The sequence below is a fragment of the Choloepus didactylus genome, chromosome X (assembly GCF_015220235.1).
Source record: "Choloepus didactylus isolate mChoDid1 chromosome X, mChoDid1.pri, whole genome shotgun sequence".
NCBI lineage: Eukaryota > Metazoa > Chordata > Mammalia > Pilosa > Megalonychidae > Choloepus > Choloepus didactylus.
Genome location: NC_051334.1, coordinates 14,640,238 through 14,663,067, shown reverse-complemented (window position 1 = coordinate 14,663,067; position 22,830 = coordinate 14,640,238). Strand labels below are relative to the sequence as shown.

Here is a 22,830-nt window from a genome sequence, read left to right as displayed (position 1 = left end):
GAACCATCCAGAGCAAGAAGGTAGAAACAGGGACTGTTCACAGAGAAATGTCCCATCATTTTCTGCTGAAAGCCACAAGGGATCTTTAAAGAATTATGGTTTCCTCAGCAGCAGTTAATGAAGAGAGGGATCTGCGTGGATTTATGGCTTGCTTCTCATTTTAACTCCTCAAACAGTGCTGATGAATAAGGCCATAGTAGCACATGTAAATCAGGCAGAATTAATTTACAGGCAAGACAGATTTTTGTGACACACTCACTCTCCCACTCCTGCTGCTTCAGTGGATTCTTCTGATGGAAAAGACCATCCTAAAGAGGGCATTACGGGCCAAAGCCATAGCACTAACCCCACCATCGATGACCATTCATTTTTACTTCATGCAGAATTAACACAGCTCCTAAAATGCTGATGAAAATACAGGCACCCAGACTGCATATACTATACAGAAAAACTACATCCCCCTCCCCAAGTTGGATAGAGGACCCTTCCACAACACCTCTCTATCAAGATGACACACAAGCCTCAACAGCCATGAGTGAACTAGCATGCTGCTGCTTGGTAGCTTACTGAGGAAACTCAGGCTTTTCCACATGAGCATGGGGGGTCGACTGGATGAGAAGAAATACAACCACTCTTTGTATTCTTCATCTAGATGTCACCTTGGGAATCTGAGTGAGCAGTTCTGCGGAGGCCAACCCTTCCCAAGAAGCAGTGTGAGGACAGCTTCCCTACTAGCAAACAGCCTACAAAAATCAAATTTGTCTCCTACCTGTGATGGACAAGGTCTCGGAGGGAGTGCAGGTGGTGGGGACAACAATCCTGACTTAGAAGCTGAAAAGAAAAACACATATTTGTTAAGGATACCCCAAAACAAAACAAAACCAAAAAAAAATCCCTTCCACTTGTTAACTTGGAATAGCAAAAATATTTAATATGCTTTAAGTTCTTAAAATCCATCTGAAGGTGTGGCCCTGTCTCTCTAGCTAAGCCAACTTGAAAGGTGAAATCACTGCCCTCCCCCCGACGTGGGATCAGACACCCAGGGGAGTGAATCTCCCTGGCAACGTGGAATATGACTCCCGGGGAGGAATGTAGACCTGGCATCGTGGGACGGAGAACATCTTCTTGACCAAAAGGGGGATGTGAAAGGAAATGAAATAAGCTTCAGTGGCAGAGAGATTCCAAAAGGAGCCGAGAGGTCACTCTGGTGGGCACTCTTATGCACACTTTAGACAACCCTTTTTAGGTTCTAAAGAATTGGGGTAGCTGGTGGTGGATACCTGAAACTATCAAACTACAACCCAGAACCCATGAATCTCGAAGACAGTTGTATAAAAATGTAGCTTATGAGGGGTGACAATGGGATTGGGAAAGCCATAAGGACCACACTCCACTTTGTCTAGTTTATGGATGGATGAGTAGAAAAATAGGGGAAGGAAACAAACAGACAAAGGTACCCAGTGTTCTTTTTTACTTCAATTGCTCTTTTTCACTCTAATTATTATTCTTGTTATTTTTGTGTGTGTGCTAATGAAGGTGTCAGGGATTGATTTGGGTGATGAATGTACCACTATGTAATGGTACTGTAAACAATCGAAAGTAAAAAAAAAAAAAAAAAAGTGGAGCATCCTCTCTCTTCTGGTTTAATAGCACCAGCCTGTATCCAAAACCTCTCAGGGAGTAGAACTAGAGGCAGAAATTATAACTTTTAAAAACATTCATCATTTTCACTAGCACTCTTGCATGATACTTTAACAAAGGGCTATTAGATTTTTAAATAAACAAATCAATAGAAAAGTGCTTCTGATGAGATACCAATGATTAGAAATTAATGATTAACAACTTCATTGAAGAAGAGATGGAGCGAGACAGAGTTTGTCTGAAAGACTGTGGCAGGAAGCCTGAGTAGGATAGGATGAGCAGAGACGGCACTCTTCTCTCCTCCTCCTCGCCGTCATCACTATTTTATCGCCTGGCTGTGGCCAAGGAGAGAGTAGGGAACCTCCTCACAGCAGGACCCGATTAGGGCTCCTGCATCTCCTCCAGCTTCCACACTCATCACATTCCAGCCCTTCCTTCCAAGGCAGGGATCATGTCACAGGCAGGTTCATGACTTTGGGAGTCAAGATCGGCAACTGGGAATTTTCATGTGCCTGGTCCTCTTAATTAAATTTCCAGAACTCTGATGATATCTGGGACAAAATACACTAACAGGAGAGAACTTTGGCATTGTAGGAAAAGAAGAAGATTTTTAAATTTCAAGATAATTTTGCAATATGATACATAAATAATTTGCCATTATCAAAACCCAAGCCATCCAGAAATATGGACATACCAAAGAGAAGCCCACCCAGTGGTCTGCTTGCTCCCCGTCCCTTCTAGGGGAGGAAGCCTGCACGGGATTTGGGTGTCTTTTCTTTCTGTCCTCTTTGTTCTCTGGGCTTTCACACACGCATGTGCACACATGCACACATAAATGCAAACACTTCAGATTTAATTAAAATAGTTAATATTGTAGACTATTGTTCTGTCAAATCTGTGATAATGCAATAATTTGTCCCAGAAATCTTCCCATTTATGCACTTTATGTATCTGCTTCATTCTTTAAACTGTTTCATATATTCCAAAAAAAAAAAAAAAAAAAAAAAAATCCATCTGAAGGGTTAATGGAAGAGTGCAGGCTATTACTAATCCCTTTCTCATTTTCATTCCACCCCAAAACTCAAGTGTGTCTGTGTGTGTGTGTGTGTGTGTGTGTGTGTGTGTGTGTGTGTGTAGGCTGCTATGATTAAGACAGTGTAAAACAGTAAGGAACAGACACCCTTTGACAAAAAGACTGGAAGCCAGCATGGGAAAGGCAGTCAACACCTCATTATTCTGAAGTGAATTATTTAGTTTCTAATAATCTGGGCCCTTTGGCTTCTGTGCACTTCTCCCTAGCTCTCAGCCATTACACTGATGCAGAAACGAGGGAAACAGGGACCCAAACAAGGCAGCTCTGCCATCCTGTGAGTGTTACTCTGAATGGGTCTGAGAGTGGTGGGGGAGGCCAAAAGTGATAGACTACCCAACATTCAGGGATTCTTCAAGGATCCCAATTTCCTTTAACCACCCGGATTCCTATCATCAGGGATAATTAAATCTTTCACAGAAAAATAAGTTTAGCGAGTTGAACCACATTCTTTACAAACTCTTTGTAAAGTTATGTAACTACATAGCTTAATGCAGTTTATTTACAAGTAAGTATGGTAATACTTAGACAATTTTCTGAGCCTTAAAAATAAATCAGAGGAGAGGCGGGGCAAGATGGCAGACTGGTGAGCTGTATGTTTTAGTTACTCCTCCAGGAAAGTAGGTAAAAAGCCAGGAACTGCGTGGACTGGACACCACAGAGCAATCTGTCTTTGGGCATACTTCATACAACACTCATGAAAACGTGGAACTGCTGAGATCAGCGAAATCTGTAAGTTTTTGCGGCCAGGGGACCCGCGCCCCTCCCTGCCAGGCTCAGTCCCGGGGGAGGAGGGGCTGTCAGCTCCAGGAAGGAGAAGGGAGAATTGCAGTGGCTGCTCTCATCGGAAACTCATTCTACTGATTCAAACTCCAACCATAGATAGACTGAGGCCAGACACCAGAGACTCTGAGAGCAGCCAGCCCAGCAGAGAGGAGACGGGCATAGAAGGAAAACAACACGAGAAGCTCCAAAGTAAAAGCAGAGGATTTTTGGAGTTCTGGTGAACACAGAAAGGGGAAGGGCGGAGATCAGGCCTTGAGGCGCATATGCAAATCCCGAACCAAGGCTGATCTCTCTGCCCAGGGCACCTTTCCTTAATGGCCCTGGTTGCTTTGTCTATTAGCATTTCAATAACCCATTAGATCTCTGAGGAGGGCCGTTTTTTTTTTTTTTTTTTTTTTTTTTTAAATCCTTTTTGCTTTTTCTAAAACAATTACTCTAAGAAGCTCAATACAGAAAGCTTCAAAGAATTGAAATTTGGGCACGTCAAGTCAAGAGCAGAAATAAGAGAGCTCTGAGACAAAAGGCAATAATCCAGTGGCTGAGAAAATTCACTAAACAACACAACTTCCCAAGAAAAGGGGGGTGTCCGCTCACAGCCACCATCCTGGTGGACAGGAAACACTCCTGCCCATCGCCAGCCCCATAGCCCAGAGCTGCCCCAGACAACCCAGTGTGACGGAAGTGCTTCAAATAACAGGCACACACCACAAAACTGGGCGTGGACATTAGCCTTCCCTGCAACCTCAGCTGAATGTCCCAGAGCTGGGAAGGGGGAGCAGTGTGAATTAACAGAGCCCCATTCAGCCATCATTTGAGCAGACTGGGAGCCTCCCAACACAGCCCAGCAGCCCAGAACTGCCCTGGGGGGACGGCACTCACCTGTGACATAGCACAGTCATCCCTCAACAGAGGACCCCGGGGTGCACAGCCTGGAAGAGGGGCCCACTTGCAAGTCTCAGGAGCCATACGCCAATACCAAAGACTTGTGGGTCAGTGGCAGAGACAAACTGTGGCAGGACTGAACTGAAGGATTAGACTATTGCAGTAGCTTTAAAACTCTAGGATCATCAGGGAGATTTGATTGTTAGGGCCACCCCCCCTCCCCGACTGCCCAGAAACACGCCCCACATACAGGGCAGGCAACACCAACTACACACGCAAGCTTGGGACACCAATTGGGCCCCACAAGACTCACTCCCCCACTCACCAAAAAGGCTAAGCAGGGGAGATCTGGCTTGTGGAGAACAGGTGGCTCGTGGACGCCACCTGCTGGTTAGTTAGAGAAAGTGTACTCCACGAAGCTGTAGAGTTGATAAATTAGAGATAAGGACTTCAACTGGTCTACAAACCCTAAAAGAACCCTATCAAGGACAGCAAATGCCACGAGGCCAAAAACAACAGAAAATTATAAAGCATATGAAAAAACCAGACGATATGGATAACCCAAGCCCAAGCACCCAAATCAAAAGACCAGAAGAGACACACCTAGAGCAGCTACTCAAAGAACTAAAGATGAACAATGAGACCCTAGTACGGGATATGAAGGAAATCAAGAAGACCCTAGAAGAGCATAAAGAAGACATTGCAAGACTAAATAAAAAAATGGATGATCTTATGGAAATTAAAGAAACTGTTGACCAAATTAAAAAGATTCTGGACACTCATAGTACAAGACTAGAGGAAGTTGAACAACGAATCAGTGACCTGGAAGATGACAGAATGGAAAATGAAAGCATAAAAGAAAGAATGGGGAAAAAAATTGAAAAACTCGAAATGGACCTCAGGGATATGATAGATAATATGAAGCGTCCGAATATAAGGCTCATTGGTGTCCCAGAAGGGGAAGAAAAGGGTAAAGGTCTAGGAAGAGTATTCAAAGAAATTGTTGGGGAAAACTTCCCAAATCTTCTAAACAACATAAATACACAAATCATAAATGCTCAGCGAACTCCAAATAGAATAAATCCAAAAAACCCACTCCGAGACATATACTGATCACACTGTCAAACATAGAAGAGAAGGAGCAAGTTCTGAAAGCAGCAAGAGAAAAGCAATTCACCACATACAAAGGAAACAGCATAAGACTAAGTAGTGACTACTCAGCAGCCACCATGGAGGCGAGAAGGCAATGGCACGATATATTTAAAATTCTGAGAGAGAGGAATTTCCAGCCAAGAATTCTTTATCCAGCAAAGCTCTCCTTCAAATTTGAGGGAGAGCTTAAATTTTTCACAGACAAAGAAATGCTGAGAGAATTTGCTAACAAGAGACCTGCCCTACTGGAGATACTAAAGGGAGCCCTACAGACAGAGAAACAAAGACAGGACAGAGAGACTTGGAGAAAGGTTCAGTACTAAAGAGATTCGGTATGGGTACAATAAAGGATATTAATAGAGAGAGGGAAAAATATGGCAAACATAATCCAAAGGATAAGATGGCCGATTCAAGAAATGCCTTCACAGTTTTAACGTTGAATGTAAATGGATTAAACTCCCCAATTAAAAGATATAGATTCGCAGAATGGATCAAAAAAAATGAACCATCAATATGTTGCATACAAGAGACTCATCTTAGACACAGGGACACAAAGAAATTGAAAGTGAAAGGATGGAAAAAATATTTCATGCAAGCTACAGCCAAAAGAAAGCAGGTGTAGCAATATTAATCTCAGATAAAATAGACTTCAAATGCAGGGATGTTTTGAGAGACAAAGAAGGCCACTACATACTAATAAAAGGGGCAATTCAGCAAGAAGAAATAACAATCGTAAATGTCTATGCACCCAATCAAGGTGCCACAAAATACATGAGAGAAACATTGGCAAAACTAAAGGAAGCAATTGATGTTTCCACAATAATTGTGGGAGACTTCAACACATCACTCTCTCCTATAGATAGATCAACCAGACAGAAGACCAATAAGGAAATTGAAAACCTAAACAATCTGATAAATGAATTAGATTTAACAGACATCTACAGGACATTACATCCCAAATCACCAGGATACACATACTTTTCTAGTGCTCACGGAACTTTCTCCAGAATAGATCATATGCTGGGACATAAAACAAGCCTCAATAAATTTAAAAAGATTGAAATTATTCAAAGCACATTCTCTGACCACAATGGAATACAATTAGAAGTCAATAACCATCAGAGACTTAGAAAATTCACAAATACCTGGAGGTTAAACAACACACTCCTAAACAATCAGTGGGTTAAAGAAGAAATAGCAAGAGAAATTGCTAAATATATAGAGACGAATGAAAATGAGAACACAACATACCAAAACCTATGGGATGCAGCAAAAGCAGTGCTAAGGGGGAAATTTATAGCACTAAACGCATATATTAAAAAGGAAGAAAGAGCCAAAATCAAAGAACTAATGGATCAACTGAAGAAGCTAGAAAATGAACAGCAAACCAATCCTAAACCAAGTAGAAGAAAAGAAATAACAAGGATTAAAGCAGAAATAAATGACATAGAGAACAAAAAAACAATAGAAAGGATAAATATCACCAAAAGTTGGTTCTTTGAGAAGATCAACAAGATTGACAAGCCCCTAGCTAGACTGACAAAATCAAAAAGAGAGAAGACCCATATAAACAAAATAATGAATGAAAAAGGTGACATAACTGCAGATCCTGAAGAAATTAAAAAAATTATAAGAGGATATTATGAACAACTGTATGGCAACAAACTGGATAATGTAGAAGAAATGGACAATTTCCTGGAAACATATGAACAACCTAGACTGACCAGAGAAGAAATAGAAGACCTCAACCAACCCATCACAAGCAAAGAGATCCAATCAGTCATCAAAAATCTTCCCACAAATAAATGCCCAGGGCCAGATGGCTTCACAGGGGAATTCTACCAAACTTTCCAGAAAGAACTGACACCAATCTTACTCAAACTCTTTCAAAACATTGAAAAAAATGGAACACTACCTAACTCATTTTATGAAGCTAACATCAATCTAATACCAAAACCAGGCAAAGATGCTACAAAAAGGAAAACTACCGGCCAATCTCCCTAATGAATATAGATGCAAAAATCCTCAACAAAATACTTGCAAATCGAATCCAAAGACACATTAAAAAAATCATACACCATGACCAAGTGGGGTTCATTCCAGGCATGCAAGGATGGTTCAACATCAGAAAAACAATCAATGTATTACAACACATTAAAAACTCGAAAGGGAAAAATCAATTGATCATCTCAATAGATGCTGAAAAAGCATTTGACAAAATCCAACATCCCTTTTTGATAAAAACACTTCAAAAGGTAGGAATTGAAGGAAACTTCCTCAACATGATAAAGAGCATATATGAAAAACCCACAGCCAGCATAGTACTCAATGGTGAGAGACTGAAAGCCTTCCCTCTAAGATCAGGAACAAGACAAGGATGCCCGCTGTCACCACTGTTATTCAACATTGTGCTGGAAGTGCTAGCCAGGGCAATCCGGCAAGACAAAGAAATAAAAGGCATCCAAATTGGAAAAGAAGAAGTAAAACTGTCATTGTTTGCAGATGATATGATCTTATATCTAGAAAACCCTGAGAAATCAACGATACACCTACTAGAGCTAATAAACAAATTTAGCAAAGTAGCGGGATACAAGATTAATGCACATAAGTCAGTAATGTTTCTATATGCTAGAAATGAACAAACTGAAGAGACACTCAAGAAAAAGATACCATTTTCAATAGCAACTAAAAAAATCAAGTACCTAGGAATCAACTTAACCAAAGATGTAAAAGACCTATACAAAGAAAACTACATAACTCTACTAAAAGAAATAGAAGGGGACCTTAAAAGATGGAAAAATATTCCGTGTTCATGGATAGGAAGGCTAAATGTCATTAAGATGTCAATTCTACCCAAACTCATCTACAGATTCAATGCAATCCCAATCAAAATTCCAACAACCTACTTTGCAGACTTGGAAAAGCTAGTTATCAAATTTATTTGGAAAGGGAAGATGCCTCGAATTGCTAAAGACACTCTAAAAAAGAAAAACGAAGTGGGAGGACTTACACTCCCTGACTTTGAAGCTTATTATAAAGCCACAGTTGCCAAGACAGCATGGTACTGGCACAAAGATAGACATATAGATCAATGGAATCGAATTGAGAATTCAGAGATAGACCCTCAGATCTATGGCCGACTGATCTTTGATAAGGCCCCCAAAGTCACCGAACTGAGCCATAATGGTCTTTTCAACAAATGGGGCTGGGAGAGTTGGATATCCATATCCAAAAGAATGAAAGAGGACCCCTACCTCACCCCCTACACAAAAATTAACTCAAAATGGACCAAAGATCTCAATATAAAAGAAAGTACCATAAAACTCCTAGAAGATAATGTAGGAAAACATCTTCAAGACCTTGTATTAGGAGGCCACTTCCTAGACTTTACACCCAAAGCACAAGCAACAAAAGAGAAAATAGATAAATGGGAACTCCTCAAGCTTAGAAGTTTCTGCACCTCAAAGGAATTTCTCAAAAAGGTAAAGAGGCAGCCAACTCAATGGGAAAAAATTTTTGGAAACCATGTATCTGACAAAAGACTGATATCTTGCATATACAAAGAAATCCTACAACTCAATGACAATAGTACAGACAGCCCAATTATAAAATGGGCAAAAGATATGAAAAGACAGTTCTCTGAAGAGGAAATACAAATGACCAAGAAACACATGAAAAAATGTTCAGCTTCACTAGCTATTAGAGAGATGCAAATTAAGACCACAATGAGATACCATCTAACACCGGTTAGAATGGCTGCCATTAAACAAACAGGAAACTACAAATGCTGGAGGGGATGTGGAGAAATTGGAACTCTTATTCATTGTTGGTGGGACTGTATAATGGTTCAGCCACTCTGGAAGTCAGTCTGGCAGTTCCTTAGAAAACTAGATATAGAGCTACCATTCGATCCAGCGATTGCACTCCTCGGTATATACCCGGAAGATCGGAAAGCAGTGACACGAACAGATATCTGCACGCCAATGTTCATAGCAGCATTATTCACAATTGCCAAGAGATGGAAACAACCCAAATGTCCTTCAACAGATGAGTGGATAAATAAAATGTGGTATATACACACGATGGAATACTACGCGGCAGTAAGAAGGAACGATCTGGTGAAACATATGACAACATGGATGAACCTTGAAGACATAATGCTGAGCGAAATAAGCCAGGCACAAAAAGAGAAATATTATATGCTACCACTAATGTGAACTTTGAAAAATGTAAAACAAATGGTTTATAATGTAGAATGTAGGGGAACTAGCAGTAGAGAGCAATTAAGGAAGGGGGAACAATAATCCAGGAAGAACAGATAAGCTATTTAACGTTCTGGGGATGCCCAGAAATGACTATGGTCTGTTAATTTCTGATGGTTGTAGTAGGAACAAGTTCACTGAAATGTTGCTATATTATGTAACTTTCTTGGGGTAAAGTAGGAACATGTTGGAAGTTAAGCAGTTATCTTAGGTTAGTTGTCTTTTTCTTACTCCCTTGCTATGGTCTCTTTGAAATGCTCTTTTATTGTATGTTTGTTTTCTTTTTAACTTTTTTTTTCATACAGGTGATTTGAAAAAAGAAGGGAAAGTTAAAAAAAAAAAAAAAGAAAAAAAGAAAAAAGACAAACAAGGGAAAAAAAAAAAAAAAAAAAGATGTAGTGCCCCCTTGAGGAGCCTGTGGAGAATGCAGGGGTATTCGCCTACCCCACCTCCATGGTTGCTAACATGACCACAGACATAGGGGACTGGTGGTTTGATGGGTTGAGCCCTCTACCATAAGTTTTACCCTTGGGAAGACGGTTGCTGCAAAGGAGAGGCTAGGCCTCCCTGTATTTGTGCCTAAGAATCTCCTCCTGAATGCCTCTTTGTTGCTCAGATGTGGCCCTCTCTCTCTGGCTAAGCCAACTTGAAAGGTGAAATCACTGCCCTCCCCCCTACGTGGGATCAGACACCCAGGGAAGTGAATCTCCCTGGCAACGTGGAATATGACTCCCAGGGAGGAATGTAGACCTGGCACCGTGGGACGGAGAACATCTTCTTGACCAAAAGGGGGATGTGAAAGGAAATGAAATAAGCTTCAGTGGCAGAGAGATTCCAAAAGGAGCCGAGAGGTCACTCTGGTGGGCACTCTTATGCACACTTTAGACAACCCTTTTTAGGTTCTAAAGAATTGGGGTAGCTGGTGGTGGATACCTGAAACTATCAAACTACAACCCAGAACCCATGAATCTCGAAGACAGTTGTATAAAAATGTAGCTTATGAGGGGTGACAATGGGATTGGGAAAGCCATAAGGACCAAACACCACTTTGTCTAGTTTATGGATGGATGTGTAGAAAAGTAGGGGAAGGAAACAAACAGACAAAGGTACCCAGTGTTCTTTTTTACTTCAATTGCTCTTTTTCACTCTAATTATTATTCTTGTTATTTTTGTGTGTGTGCTAATGAAGGTGTCAGGGATTGATTTAGGTGATGAATGTACAACTATGTAATGGTACTGTAAACAATCGAAAGTACAATTTGTTTTGTATGACTGCGTGGTATGTGAATATATCTCAATAAAATGATGATTAAAAAAAAAAAAAAAAAAAAAAAAAAAAAAAAAAAAAATAAATCAGAGCAATGTACCAAGAACATAAAACAGTTTTTGCAAATCATTTTAGATTTGCCCTAGCTGAATCAGACAAGCTATAAGAGATCCAAGCTTTCCACAAATGTGACTCAGAGTAATGTCACATACACTTTCTTTCTGAGCCAGTGAACAGATATGGTCTCAACTATGCGGGCCCATTGATGATTTCTCTCAATCTGTCTTTCATCAAAATTTATGAAACATACCAGTGGGTCCAAACTCCAGAAGGTGAAGCCCTAAATAGCCATCAATACAAAGCCTCTAGCAGGAGAGAATGATGAAAGCCTTCAAGAATTACCCATCTCAGGGCCCCTACTCTACGGGGCCTCACAGATAGGACCTTTAAACTACCAGTTACTTTAATAACAAAGTAAAACAAACAAAAAAATCTCTGCATGCATCTAAGAGAAAGGCCAAGCAATCGCACCAGAATGAAGTGTGTGTTAAAATAAACCTTTATTAACAAAAGAGGACTAAACAAGGAATAAGTCCTTTGATTAAAAAATTACTGACTTCTTCTTCCAGCTAAAATGGAGTAACAGAGACCAGATTTACCTTCCCATTTGAAACAACCAAAAACAAACAAAAAAGAATGGACAAAGTAAACGAAACAACAGTTTTCAAGACACTAGAAAAGCAGCCAACCATAGACAGTAATCCCTGAGACAGGACAAAACTCGAGGTGAGTCTTATGACTGTCCCAGCTTACCACCCCAAGGGGGTTACTAGAAATAGTAGCTAGATCCAGACTCATGCCTGATCAATTTCTTTTATTAACTATTATTTAATTTTTTAAAAGACACCCTATTTTTGTAAAAGTTAAGTATGGGTCTGTTTCTGAAGATATTTTTAGATAAGATTATATCACCTACACATATTAATAGCAGTTTTGTTTCTTCCTCTTAGTACCTTTACCTCTTTCTCTCATTTTTTTTCTTTTTTTGGCCTTATTTACCAGGCTACAAGATCTACTATAATGTGGAATAAAAAATGGTGATAATGGACACGACTGTCTTCTCTTATCTCAAAAGAAAGCTTTTGATGTTTCACTGCTAAGTATGGTGCTTGCTATAAATTTGTTATAGATACCCTTTAACAGATTAAGAAAGCTCCCATTTATTCTTATTTTGAGATTTTTCTCATGATAATTTGCTGTTGAATTTTAACCAAAGTTGCATCTCTATCCATTTAGATGATGGCATGATGCTTTCCTTTTAATTTGTTAATGTGGTGAATTACATTATGGATTTCCTAATATTAAAACACCCTTGCAAGGTCTGGTTTAAAATGTCACTTGGAAGCACACTGGGATGGGATTGCAAAGTGGGCTCAGATACTGAATTCCTAAGAAGAAAATATGGATTGCATATTAGTGTTCTCTAAGTGGTTGGACTCGGCAGTGTGCAGGTTTGTTTGACAGGCCAAAAGAAGATGGCAACTCCTTATGTCCCAGTTCCCATGCCCATAGGAAACTCTGCTTCCAATTTTACAACCAACAGAAACCAAAGAAGTTCTTCTTTGGGGAGTATCTCAACCAGCTCAAACTCTTCCAAAGGCCAGTTAGAAGATTCAAATATGGGTAATTATAAACAAACAAATGTGTCTTATCAAATGGACAGTACTTCATCTGTCTATAGCATTCTCTTATTAGGATTAAATTTACAGGTACAGATTCTTCCATAGAGTTTTTGACTAGACCAAGAGAAAGTGAAGAACAAAATCCTCAGTGAACTGCGAAGACAGACCATCCACACCTACTATACTGGATTATGAAGTGATGGAAGAAAGAGCTAAACTTGCTGTATATAACATACTAGTAAAGAAAACCTCAGAAGAAAGCTAGGTAGTTTTCAGAAGATACACTGACTTCTTTAGGCTTAATGACAAATTGAAGGAGATGTTTCCAGGGTTTCAATTAGCACTTCCACCAAAATGCTGGTTTAAAGATAATTACAATGCTGACAGAGAGATTCCAAAAGGAGCCGAGAGGTCACTCTGGTGGGCACTCTTACGCACACTTTAGACAACCCTTTTTAGGTTCTAAAGAATTGGGGTAGCTGGTGGTGGATACCTGAAACTATCAAACTACAACCCAGAACCCATGAATCTCGAAGACAGTTGTATAAAAATGTAGCTTATGAGGGGTGACAATGGGATTGGGAAAGCCATAAGGACCACACTCCAGTTTGTCTAGTTTATGGATGGATGAGTAGAAAAATAGGGGAAGGAAACAAACAAACAGACAAAGGTACCCAGTGTTCTTTTTTACTTCAATTGCTCTTTTTCACTCTAATTATTATTCTTGTTATTTTTGTGTGTGTGCTAATGAAGGTGTCAGGGATTGATTTTGGTGATGAATGTACAACTATGTAATGGTACTGTGAACAATCGAAAGTACGATTTGTTTTGTATGACTGCGTGGTATATGAATATATCTCAATAAAATGAAGATTAAAAAAAAATTACAATGCTGACTTCTTAGAAGATAGACAATTAGGATTACAAGTGTTTCTTCAAAATTTAGTAGCTCACAAGGACATTGCTAACTGCCTTGCAATGAGAGAATTTCTTAGTCTGGATGACGCCCCCCCGCCCAGGTCCATTTGATAGCCTAGAAGAAAGCAGGGCTTTCTGTGAAACTTTAGAAAAAATGAACTACCATTTACAGAAAGAACTAAATGAAAAACAAAAAGAGGTAGAATCACTGAAGAAACTGCTCAGTGAGAAGCAACTTCATATAGACACCCTAGAAAACACAATCAGAACACTGTCTTTAGAAACTGAAGAATCACTGCACATGTCAGAAACAGAAGGTGGACAGATCCTAAAGATGGAGTCCTCTACACTTGAGGCTGATCAAGTTATCTTGGATGGCAAACCTAGAGTTGATAATATGCCATGCATAAGTTTTAGTGAACCTGAAAATTCTGAATAGGATATAGAAGTAGCAGAAGTGGCATATAATGCTAAAGACGACTAATACGATGCACGCATTTTCCTCTATTTTGACATTGCAGCAAATTTAGAATAGAGTGGCCAATCTTACTTAAAAAAAATAAAGACTGAAGCATTTACAGAAAAAGACAGGAATGCACATATAATAAAGTTTACATAAAAAATTTTAAGTTATTGAAATAGGAAATATATTCCCAGCCGCTTTTGTCTTTTCTCCAGCCTTTGTATTTAACACACTAAAAAATCTAGTTAGAATTCTATTACCAAGGCCTACATTCTTTGTTACTGTACATAAATTATTATTGTGTTTAGCCAATATTTTGCACCAAACTAATGTGTGTGTGTATATATATTTTAATCACCAGTTATATTAGTCAAATGGAAAGTAATTGCATGTTGCTATCTGGGTGATATATGCTCTTGTATTTTCTAATATATTTTCATTAATGGTTTAAATTAATGGCCAAACATAGTAAAGATAAAGATGAGATGAATTTTCAAATTGCTCCTTTGGAGTGTTAATGCTATTTAAAAAGATGACTTTTTAATACCAAAGGAAAACTATTCGAAAGAGCAGTAATCACAGAACTAAAACCTGTGATTTTAAAATAGCCCTGATTTTAAAAGGTAATTCATTAATATCAAGGTGCTATAAGTGTCCTACCTTATTATAATATGTTTTAGTTGTTTATTTAAGATAATCTTCATTTTAAATCTTTACCTACAGAATCCGTGAATTTGCCTTTCTCAGAACCTTACCTCCTTTTGCTAACTTAGGCAAACGTTTTTGAAATTATATGAAGATTCTAAGCAAATAAAGAGTTACACAAAAAGAAAATAAAATAAAAAGCCATGTATACTGCAAAGTTCCTAATTAGGTTGACTCCTCTGGTATTGCATTTTTATTTCTATATATGTGAAGGTGTTGCCCTAATGCATTGTGGCTGATTTTCTTTTTATTATATTTAGCCAAGTGATGCACTTAATGATAATTACTCTTTTGTGCCAAGTTTCATTGGTAAATTTCTTTACTAAGTGGAGTTAGAAGAAAGAAATACATAGTGCCTTTACTATTTCACTTTTTACAAAAGTCTCCTAGGGTCTGTAATTGAGTTAGCTTTATGAAAAAATGTTTTGTGTTTATTTCAACTTTGCATTTAGATATCGAAACTGTCTTGTTTCATTTTCATAGTATGAGGTTACTCATTTATTTTCCGTTTCTACTGTTTTACATATTACTGTTAATATGCATTGTAATCATGCTAACATTTTGAAAAATCTCAGTTGGTATACTGAACTGCATATGCTTTCTAAAAATTAAAGGAAGTTTCCGAGGGGGGCGGGGGGACACTAAGTTAATCCCAAGGTTGCCAGATTTTTATACCTGCTAGATTTAGTTGGCTAATATTTTGTTTAGGATTTTTGCAACTATTTTCAAGAGTGAGACTCACAAGTGATTTTCCTTTCTCATCTGGTCCTTTGTTATGCTTGAGTCATCTAGAGAGTACTCCCTCAATCTATAATCTGGAATAGGATGTATAAGATTGGAAATAATTTTTCTTGAATATCAGGTAAAACATGCCAGTAAAGCCATCTGGGACTGGAGTTTTATTTGAAACAAAGTTTTTGATTAATGATTACCTTTCTTTAATTCTTATGAGACTATTCACACTTGATTCTTAAGTCAGTTCTGATAAATGGTATTTTTCTAGAAATTTGTTCATTTTGTCTAAAATTTCCAATTTCTTGGCATTCAGGGTGTACATACCCCTCTTACTGTCATCTTAAGCTCCACAAGAATTGTCATTTCCCTTTTCTAATACTGTCTGTGTCTTCACTTTACTTTTCCTTCATTAATCTCTTTAACATGTTAGTTTTACAACTCTTCTCAAAAAACCAACTTTTAACTTTGTTGAGTCTCTCTACTGTATACTTGCTTTCTAGTTCATTTACGTCTGCTCATCTCCTTCCATTTACTTTCTTTGGCTTATCTTATTGTTCTTTTCTTAGCTTAAATTGGTTGTGTATCTCATTAGTTTCCAGCTTTTCTTCTTCAGGGTTATAAATTTTCTTCCAAGTCTCTCTTTAGTAGAATCTTACAAATTTTGATATATAATGTTATCATTCAGATCTAAAAAATTCCAAATATCCATGGTCACTTCTTTTTTGATGTTACCTTCCATCGGAAGCTAATCCTTTAGAATTTGCTTTTACTAAGAGTCCACTGGTAGTAAATTTAGTCAGCTTATTTGAGTGAAAAGTCTTTATTTTGCCCTCATTCTTGAAAAATGATTTCATTGGGTATAGAATTCTAGATTGACAGGGATTTTCTCCTAATACAATGAAGATATAATTTTATTTGTCTTTTGGCTTCCATTATTGCTGTTGAGAAATCAGCTCTCAGTCTCATCAGTTATTTAGCAAGTTATTTGGCTTTTTAAGATCTCTTTGTTTTGGCAGACATTACCCGGTGTCTGCATGTATACAACTTCACCCACCTTTCCTTTCATAACCTGGTTGCGCTTCATTGGGATTCCTTGGCTTTGTGGTATTCCATTAGCTTTGGGAAATTCTCAGTGATTCTTCAAATACAATCTTTCCACCATTTTCTTTCATCTCTCTTTCTGGAACTCTTTGTCTAACTATGCTATGCTCTGGATAATTTTTTTAAAAATCTATTATTCAGTTAACCAATTCCCTTTTCAACTGTACTTAAATGTCCTGTTAATCCAGTCTTAGAATTGATTTTAATTATTAATTTTTTTCACTTTGAGAAGTTCTATTTGTTCTTTTAAAAATCGTTTTTTTTTTTTTTTTTCAGTTTTATCATTTCTTGGCTGCTGACTCATTTTATCCCCTTTTCTTTCAACATATAAAACATATTTACATAACATTCTTTGACTGGTAGTTCTAATATCTAAAGGTTTTGTATTCCCTACTGTCTTTTGCTTCTGCTGGCCCTCTCTCATTGTGCCCCATTTCCTAGTACATTTGGCAACCTTTGACTGCTTACTCATATTCCTTGAAATGTTACCTGTGCAAATACTTTGGGACAGATTTTCCTAAGAGGAACTTTAGAAATTGAAGGAGTCTACAGTTGAATCAGCGGCAAGTACTTTGAAAAGAAACAAGTGATTATTCACTCCAAGGCAAACAAAAGTCTGTGCAAGTAAGAAAAATAATCAATTTATGATTTGGCTTAGCATTTACATAGCCATAATAATAATAATATGAACACCAAGTGTTAATCTAGACAACATTACAATATAACTATACTGGGAGGGTGGGATAGGGGCAAAGTGCTGAGAGAAGAGAGTAGGATGATGCTGAAACAGAAAAATCCTCAAGAAGGGAATACAAACATGTTATTTAGAAATATGGAAGTAAATATACCAAAATAATCATTGCAAAAAAATCCTCTAGTAGAGTGTATTCTCCTGAGTCTTAGAGTATATCAATGACCTTGGAGGAATTTCACAGATTTCAGTTATCCCCTCATTTCAGCAAGGAACCTTGGGCTTTTCCCTCCCCCAGAGGATATCAGCTGTGATTATTCACTTTCCCAGCTTCTTCCCTCTCTCTCCAGAAGTCATTTCCACTGACCAACAGGCAAGAGAGGGGAAAACTAAGAATAACCACTTGTTCTGCTTTGCTCCAGATTTAGGGATATCAGTGAGAATTCTCAAGATTTGTATTCTCACACACATGGCTTCTGGAAATAAACAAACAGAGTTGAGAGAGCCCCCAAAGCCTCAAGTTTTTCCTCAGCTGCCACTCTTTGTTATTATCTCATGTGTCTTTCCTCGGTAGGTTGCTGCTGAAAATTCTCTTTCCTGCATTTACTATTCTGTGTTCATTTCCTTTAATGGTAGATATTAATCTAGCTTCATTCTACCGATTTTACACCTAATTCATCTTTTTGTCTCCCACAGCACCTAAACACACTGCCTTACATTTAGTAAGTTCTCAGACAATGGTTGAATAATTGGAATTTAGTGAAACACTTTCTCTTACAATATTTCAGCCCATTCTTGACTTAAAATTGCTATTCAAATATTTTACCCAATAAAGTCTACTCAATCACAAAGGAAAAAAAGGAAAGAAAAGGAAAATTATACCTTTATACAAAGTGACACTGAAAAAATACTTTGACTAAATAATCTAGGGTGCACTTGAAAATAATGACAATGTACCTGTTAATAGGAACAGCTGCTTTCCTGGAAGAGAAAAGAAGGTAAGAAGAGTAGGGAGAACACTGTTTGGGGATACATGAAAAGCTATCCTACTAGTGAAGCAACTGCATGTTTATTCCTAAAGACTTGAGGTTGATAAGGCAGGACAAGGCTTTGTCAACCCCCCCCCCAATTTTATATGTAGGACAAGGGGAAAAAGAATAAATACCCAAATCCTGAAAACCAGATTAAAAGTTTCATGGGGAAAAAAAACTGCCACTTAATCCTAAATTCAAAAGACACAGTAATAATTTGCAGTGTTTAAAACAATTTCCTAAGTTTACAGAAAAAATATGTGTATTCTCACACCAGTCTGCTGAATCTCAGCTTCCTGGTATCTTCATCCAAAGCTCTAACCTCTAACTTTTTTTTATCCTCTTACCTCACTAAGCTCAGAAATTTCCAGGCAAAATATTATTCATATATACTACAGTCTATTTACTAATTTCCTTCAGATTTTTAGAAAGCCCCAAATCAATGAAAAAATGAAAACGTGTTCCAACTTATTGAACGGAAATAAAGTGGCAAGTGAAAGCTTCAAGAAACAGAAAAGTAGATTCTTTGCAGGCGTAAAACCTGGAATAATTTCTGCTGTGGGAAAGGGCTCCCATTTCCCCTAATAGGAATATTTTACAGAGAAAATAAAAGCATTCATATGCCAAAGAAAAAAACAATGTTGACAGGAGACTGCCAGTGGGACCTGGAGTTAGCCATAAAAAAGCTTCAACTATTTCACTGGTAAGGACCATTCCTGTTCTTGGCAAGTTAATAAAAATGGTTATTTCTTTGTAATAGGAATTGTTCTTTCTTTCTCTCCTTTCTAGTCACAAAAGCACACGTGACCTTATACACATGACCTTATACACCCAGTGATACACAGTGATGGGTATGTATGTCATATACACCTGCATATATAATAAAACATAAAATTATATTTATATATATATATATATATATAAAACATTCATCAGGAGTATCATTCCAACAATACCTCCCTTTATCTTCTCAATCCCTTCCCCTCCCCCACCAAAAAATACAAGCCCATTAAATTCTTCCTTAAACAAAACAAAATGTTTTCACCAATTAAAAGAGTCGAACTTACATCTTGAAATTGTTTAACAGGGATAATATTAATAACTGAGTTTGGGAAGGTAATGAGATCAAATTGAATTTTTTTACTTTACAGATGAGATTAAGGCCTAGAGAAGTAAAATGACTTAACAAGGCCACAAAGCTACTTAGGGGCAGTAATCAATACCACACTTTGAACCTACACAACAGGTAGTGGTAAAGAGCAGTAAAGTGCATTGGGATGGAGGATAAACAGCTGAAGAAGAGATATTATCTGGTCAATAAGGAAGAGATATAACCAGGGAATAAGCACATCTGAAGGTCTGCACACGAGAAAGTAGTACAGCTGCAAGGAACTAAAAGGATGCTCTGGAATATACTACAAGCCACCTATTTCAACTCATCCTACTATTGGAAGGTAAACAACATGTTCAACACTAAAAATGTGCTACTGTACCAAATATTTAGGCCTCTAGGTCATGTGGTCACCTCTTCACAAGACTATGTATGAATCCCCTGCTTTAAAAAAAAATTCAAAGCATACTGGCATAAGGTACTGGCATAAGGATAGACACATAGATGAATGGAACAGAATTCAGTCCAGAAATAAACCCTTACATTTTATGGTCAAGTGAGTTTTAACAAAAGTGCCAAGGCAATTCAGTAGGGAAAGGAGAATGTTTTTCAACAAATGGTGCAGGGACAACTGGATATCCACATATAGAAAGATGAACTTGGACCCTTATTTCACCCCATATACAAAATTTAAACCAAAATAGATCAGAAATCTATATGTAAGAACTAAAACTATAAAATTTAGGGGAAAACATAGGAGAAAACCTTTGAGATCTTGAGCGAGGCAAAGATTTCTTAGATATTACACCAAAAGCATGAACCATAAAAGAAAAAATTGGTAAATTATACTTCATCAAAATTCAAAACATTTACACTTCAAAGATATCATTAAGATATCTTGTTAAGAAACTTGTTTCCAGAACATACAAAGAACTCCAGAATAACTCAATAATAAAGTGAAGAACGCCTAATTTAAAAATGGACAATCTGAATAGACATTTCACCAAAGATGATACAGGAGTTGCCAATAAGCATGTGAAAAGATGCTTATCAGGAAAATGCAAATCAAAACCACAATGAGATACCACTTCATACCCACTAGGATAGCTATAAATCAAAAAGACAATAATAAGTGTTGGTGAGGATGTGAAGAAATGGTAACCCTCATACATTGCTGATGGGAACTTAAATTGGTGGAGCCATTTTAATAAACAGTATGGCAGTTTCTTAAAAAGTTAAATACAAATTTACCATACAATCCAGCAATTCTGCTACTAGGTATCTAGTCAAGAGAAATGAAAATATATGCTCACACGAAGACTTTCACGCAAATGTTAACAGCAGCATTATTCATAATGGCCCCAAAGTGGAAACAACCCATACGTCCATCAAACTGATGAACTGATGAACAAACTGATGAACAAAACATGGTTGAGCCATGCAGGGGAATACTACTCAGCAATAAACAGGAATGATATACTGATTCATGCTACAACACAGATAAACCTCAAAAACATTATACAGCTTAAAGGAATCCAGGCATAAAAGACCCCACATTGGGCGGGGCAAGATGGCAGACTGGTGAGCTGTATGTTTTAGTTACTCCTCCAGGAAAGTAGGTAAAAAGCCAGGAACTGCGTGGACTGGACACCACAGAGCAATCTGTCTTTGGGCATACTTCATACAACACTCATGAAAACGTGGAACTGCTGAGATCAGCGAAATCTGTAAGTTTTTGCGGCCAGGGGACCCGCGCCCCTCCCTGCCAGGCTCAGTCCCGGGGGAGGAGGGGCTGTCAGCTCCAGGAAGGAGAAGGGAGAATTGCAGTGGCTGCTCTCATCGGAAACTCATTCTACTGATTCAAACTCCAACCATAGATAGACTGAGGCCAGACACCAGAGACTCTGAGAGCAGCCAGCCCAGCAGAGAGGAGACGGGCATAGAAGGAAAACAACACGAGAAGCTCCAAAGTAAAAGCAGAGGATTTTTGGAGTTCTGGTGAACACAGAAAGGGGAAGGGCGGAGATCAGGCCTTGAGGCGCATATGCAAATCCCGAAGCAAGGCTGATCTCTCTGCCCAGGGCACCTTTCCTTAATGGCCCTGGTTGCTTTGTCTATTAGCATTTCAATAACCCATTAGATCTCTGAGGAGGGCCGTTTTGTTTTTTGTTTTTTTTTTTGTTTTTTTTTTTTTTTTAAATCCTTTTTGCTTTTTCTAAAACAATTACTCTAAGAAGCTCAATACAGAAAGCTTCAAAGAATTGAAATTTGGGCACGTCAAGTCAAGAGCAGAACTAAGAGAGCTCTGAGACAAAAGGCAATAATCCAGTGGCTGAGAAAATTCACTAAACAACACAACTTCCCAAGAAAAGGGGGGTGTCCGCTCACAGCCACCATCCTGGTGGACAGGAAACACTCCTGCCCATCGCCAGCCCCATAGCCCAGAGCTGCCCCAGACAACCCAGTGTGACGGAAGTGCTTCAAATAACAAGCACACACCACAAAACTGGGCGTGGACATTAGCCTTCCCTGCAACCTCAGCTGAATGTCCCAGAGCTGGGAAGGGGGAGCAGTGTGAATTAACAGAGCCCCATTCAGCCATCATTTGAGCAGACTGGGAGCCTCCCAACACAGCCCAGCAGCCCAGAACTGCCCTGGGGGGACGGCACTCACCTGTGACATAGCACAGTCATCCCTCAAAAGAGGACCCGGGGTGCACAGCCTGGAAGAGGGGCCCACTTGCAAGTCTCAGGAGCCATACGCCAATACCAAAGACTTGTGGGTCAGTGGCAGAGACAAACTGTGGCAGGACTGAACTGAAGGATTAGACTATTGCAGTAGCTTTAAAACTCTAGGATCATCAGGGAGATTTGATTGTTAGGGCCACCCCCCCTCCCCGACTGCCCAGAAACACGCCCCACATACAGGGCAGGCAACACCAACTACACACGCAAGCTTGGGACACCAATTGGGCCCCACAAGACTCACTCCCCCACTCACCAAAAAGGCTAAGCAGGGGAGATCTGGCTTGTGGAGAACAGGTGGCTCGTGGACGCCACCTGCTGGTTAGTTAGAGAAAGTGTACTCCACGAAGCTGTAGATCTGATAAATTAGAGATAAGGACTTCAACTGGTCTACAAACCCTAAAAGACCCCTATCAAGGACAGCAAATGCCACGAGGCCAAAAACAACAGAAAATTATAAAGCATATGAAAAAACCAGACGATATGGATAACCCAAGCCCAAGCACCCAAATCAAAAGACCAGAAGAGACACACCTAGAGCAGCTACTCAAAGAACTAAAGATGAACAA

At 38.7% G+C, this 22,830-nt stretch overlaps 1 protein-coding gene and 1 pseudogene across 1 annotated transcript in view; one reads left to right on the top strand and one right to left on the bottom strand.

The window, feature by feature from the left end:
- Nucleotides 1–638: 638 nt before the first annotated feature.
- Nucleotides 639–22,830, bottom strand: part of LOC119523330 (ralBP1-associated Eps domain-containing protein 2-like) — a 237,802-nt gene continuing 215,610 nt past the window's right edge. Inside the window, exon 15 of the mRNA XM_037822099.1 lies at nt 639–831. Within this exon, the coding sequence (XP_037678027.1) occupies nt 656–831 (176 nt within the window). The 3' untranslated portion in view covers nt 639–655. The remainder of the gene's footprint in view (nt 832–22,830) is intronic.
- LOC119523237 lies at nt 12,616–14,164 on the top strand (annotated as a pseudogene).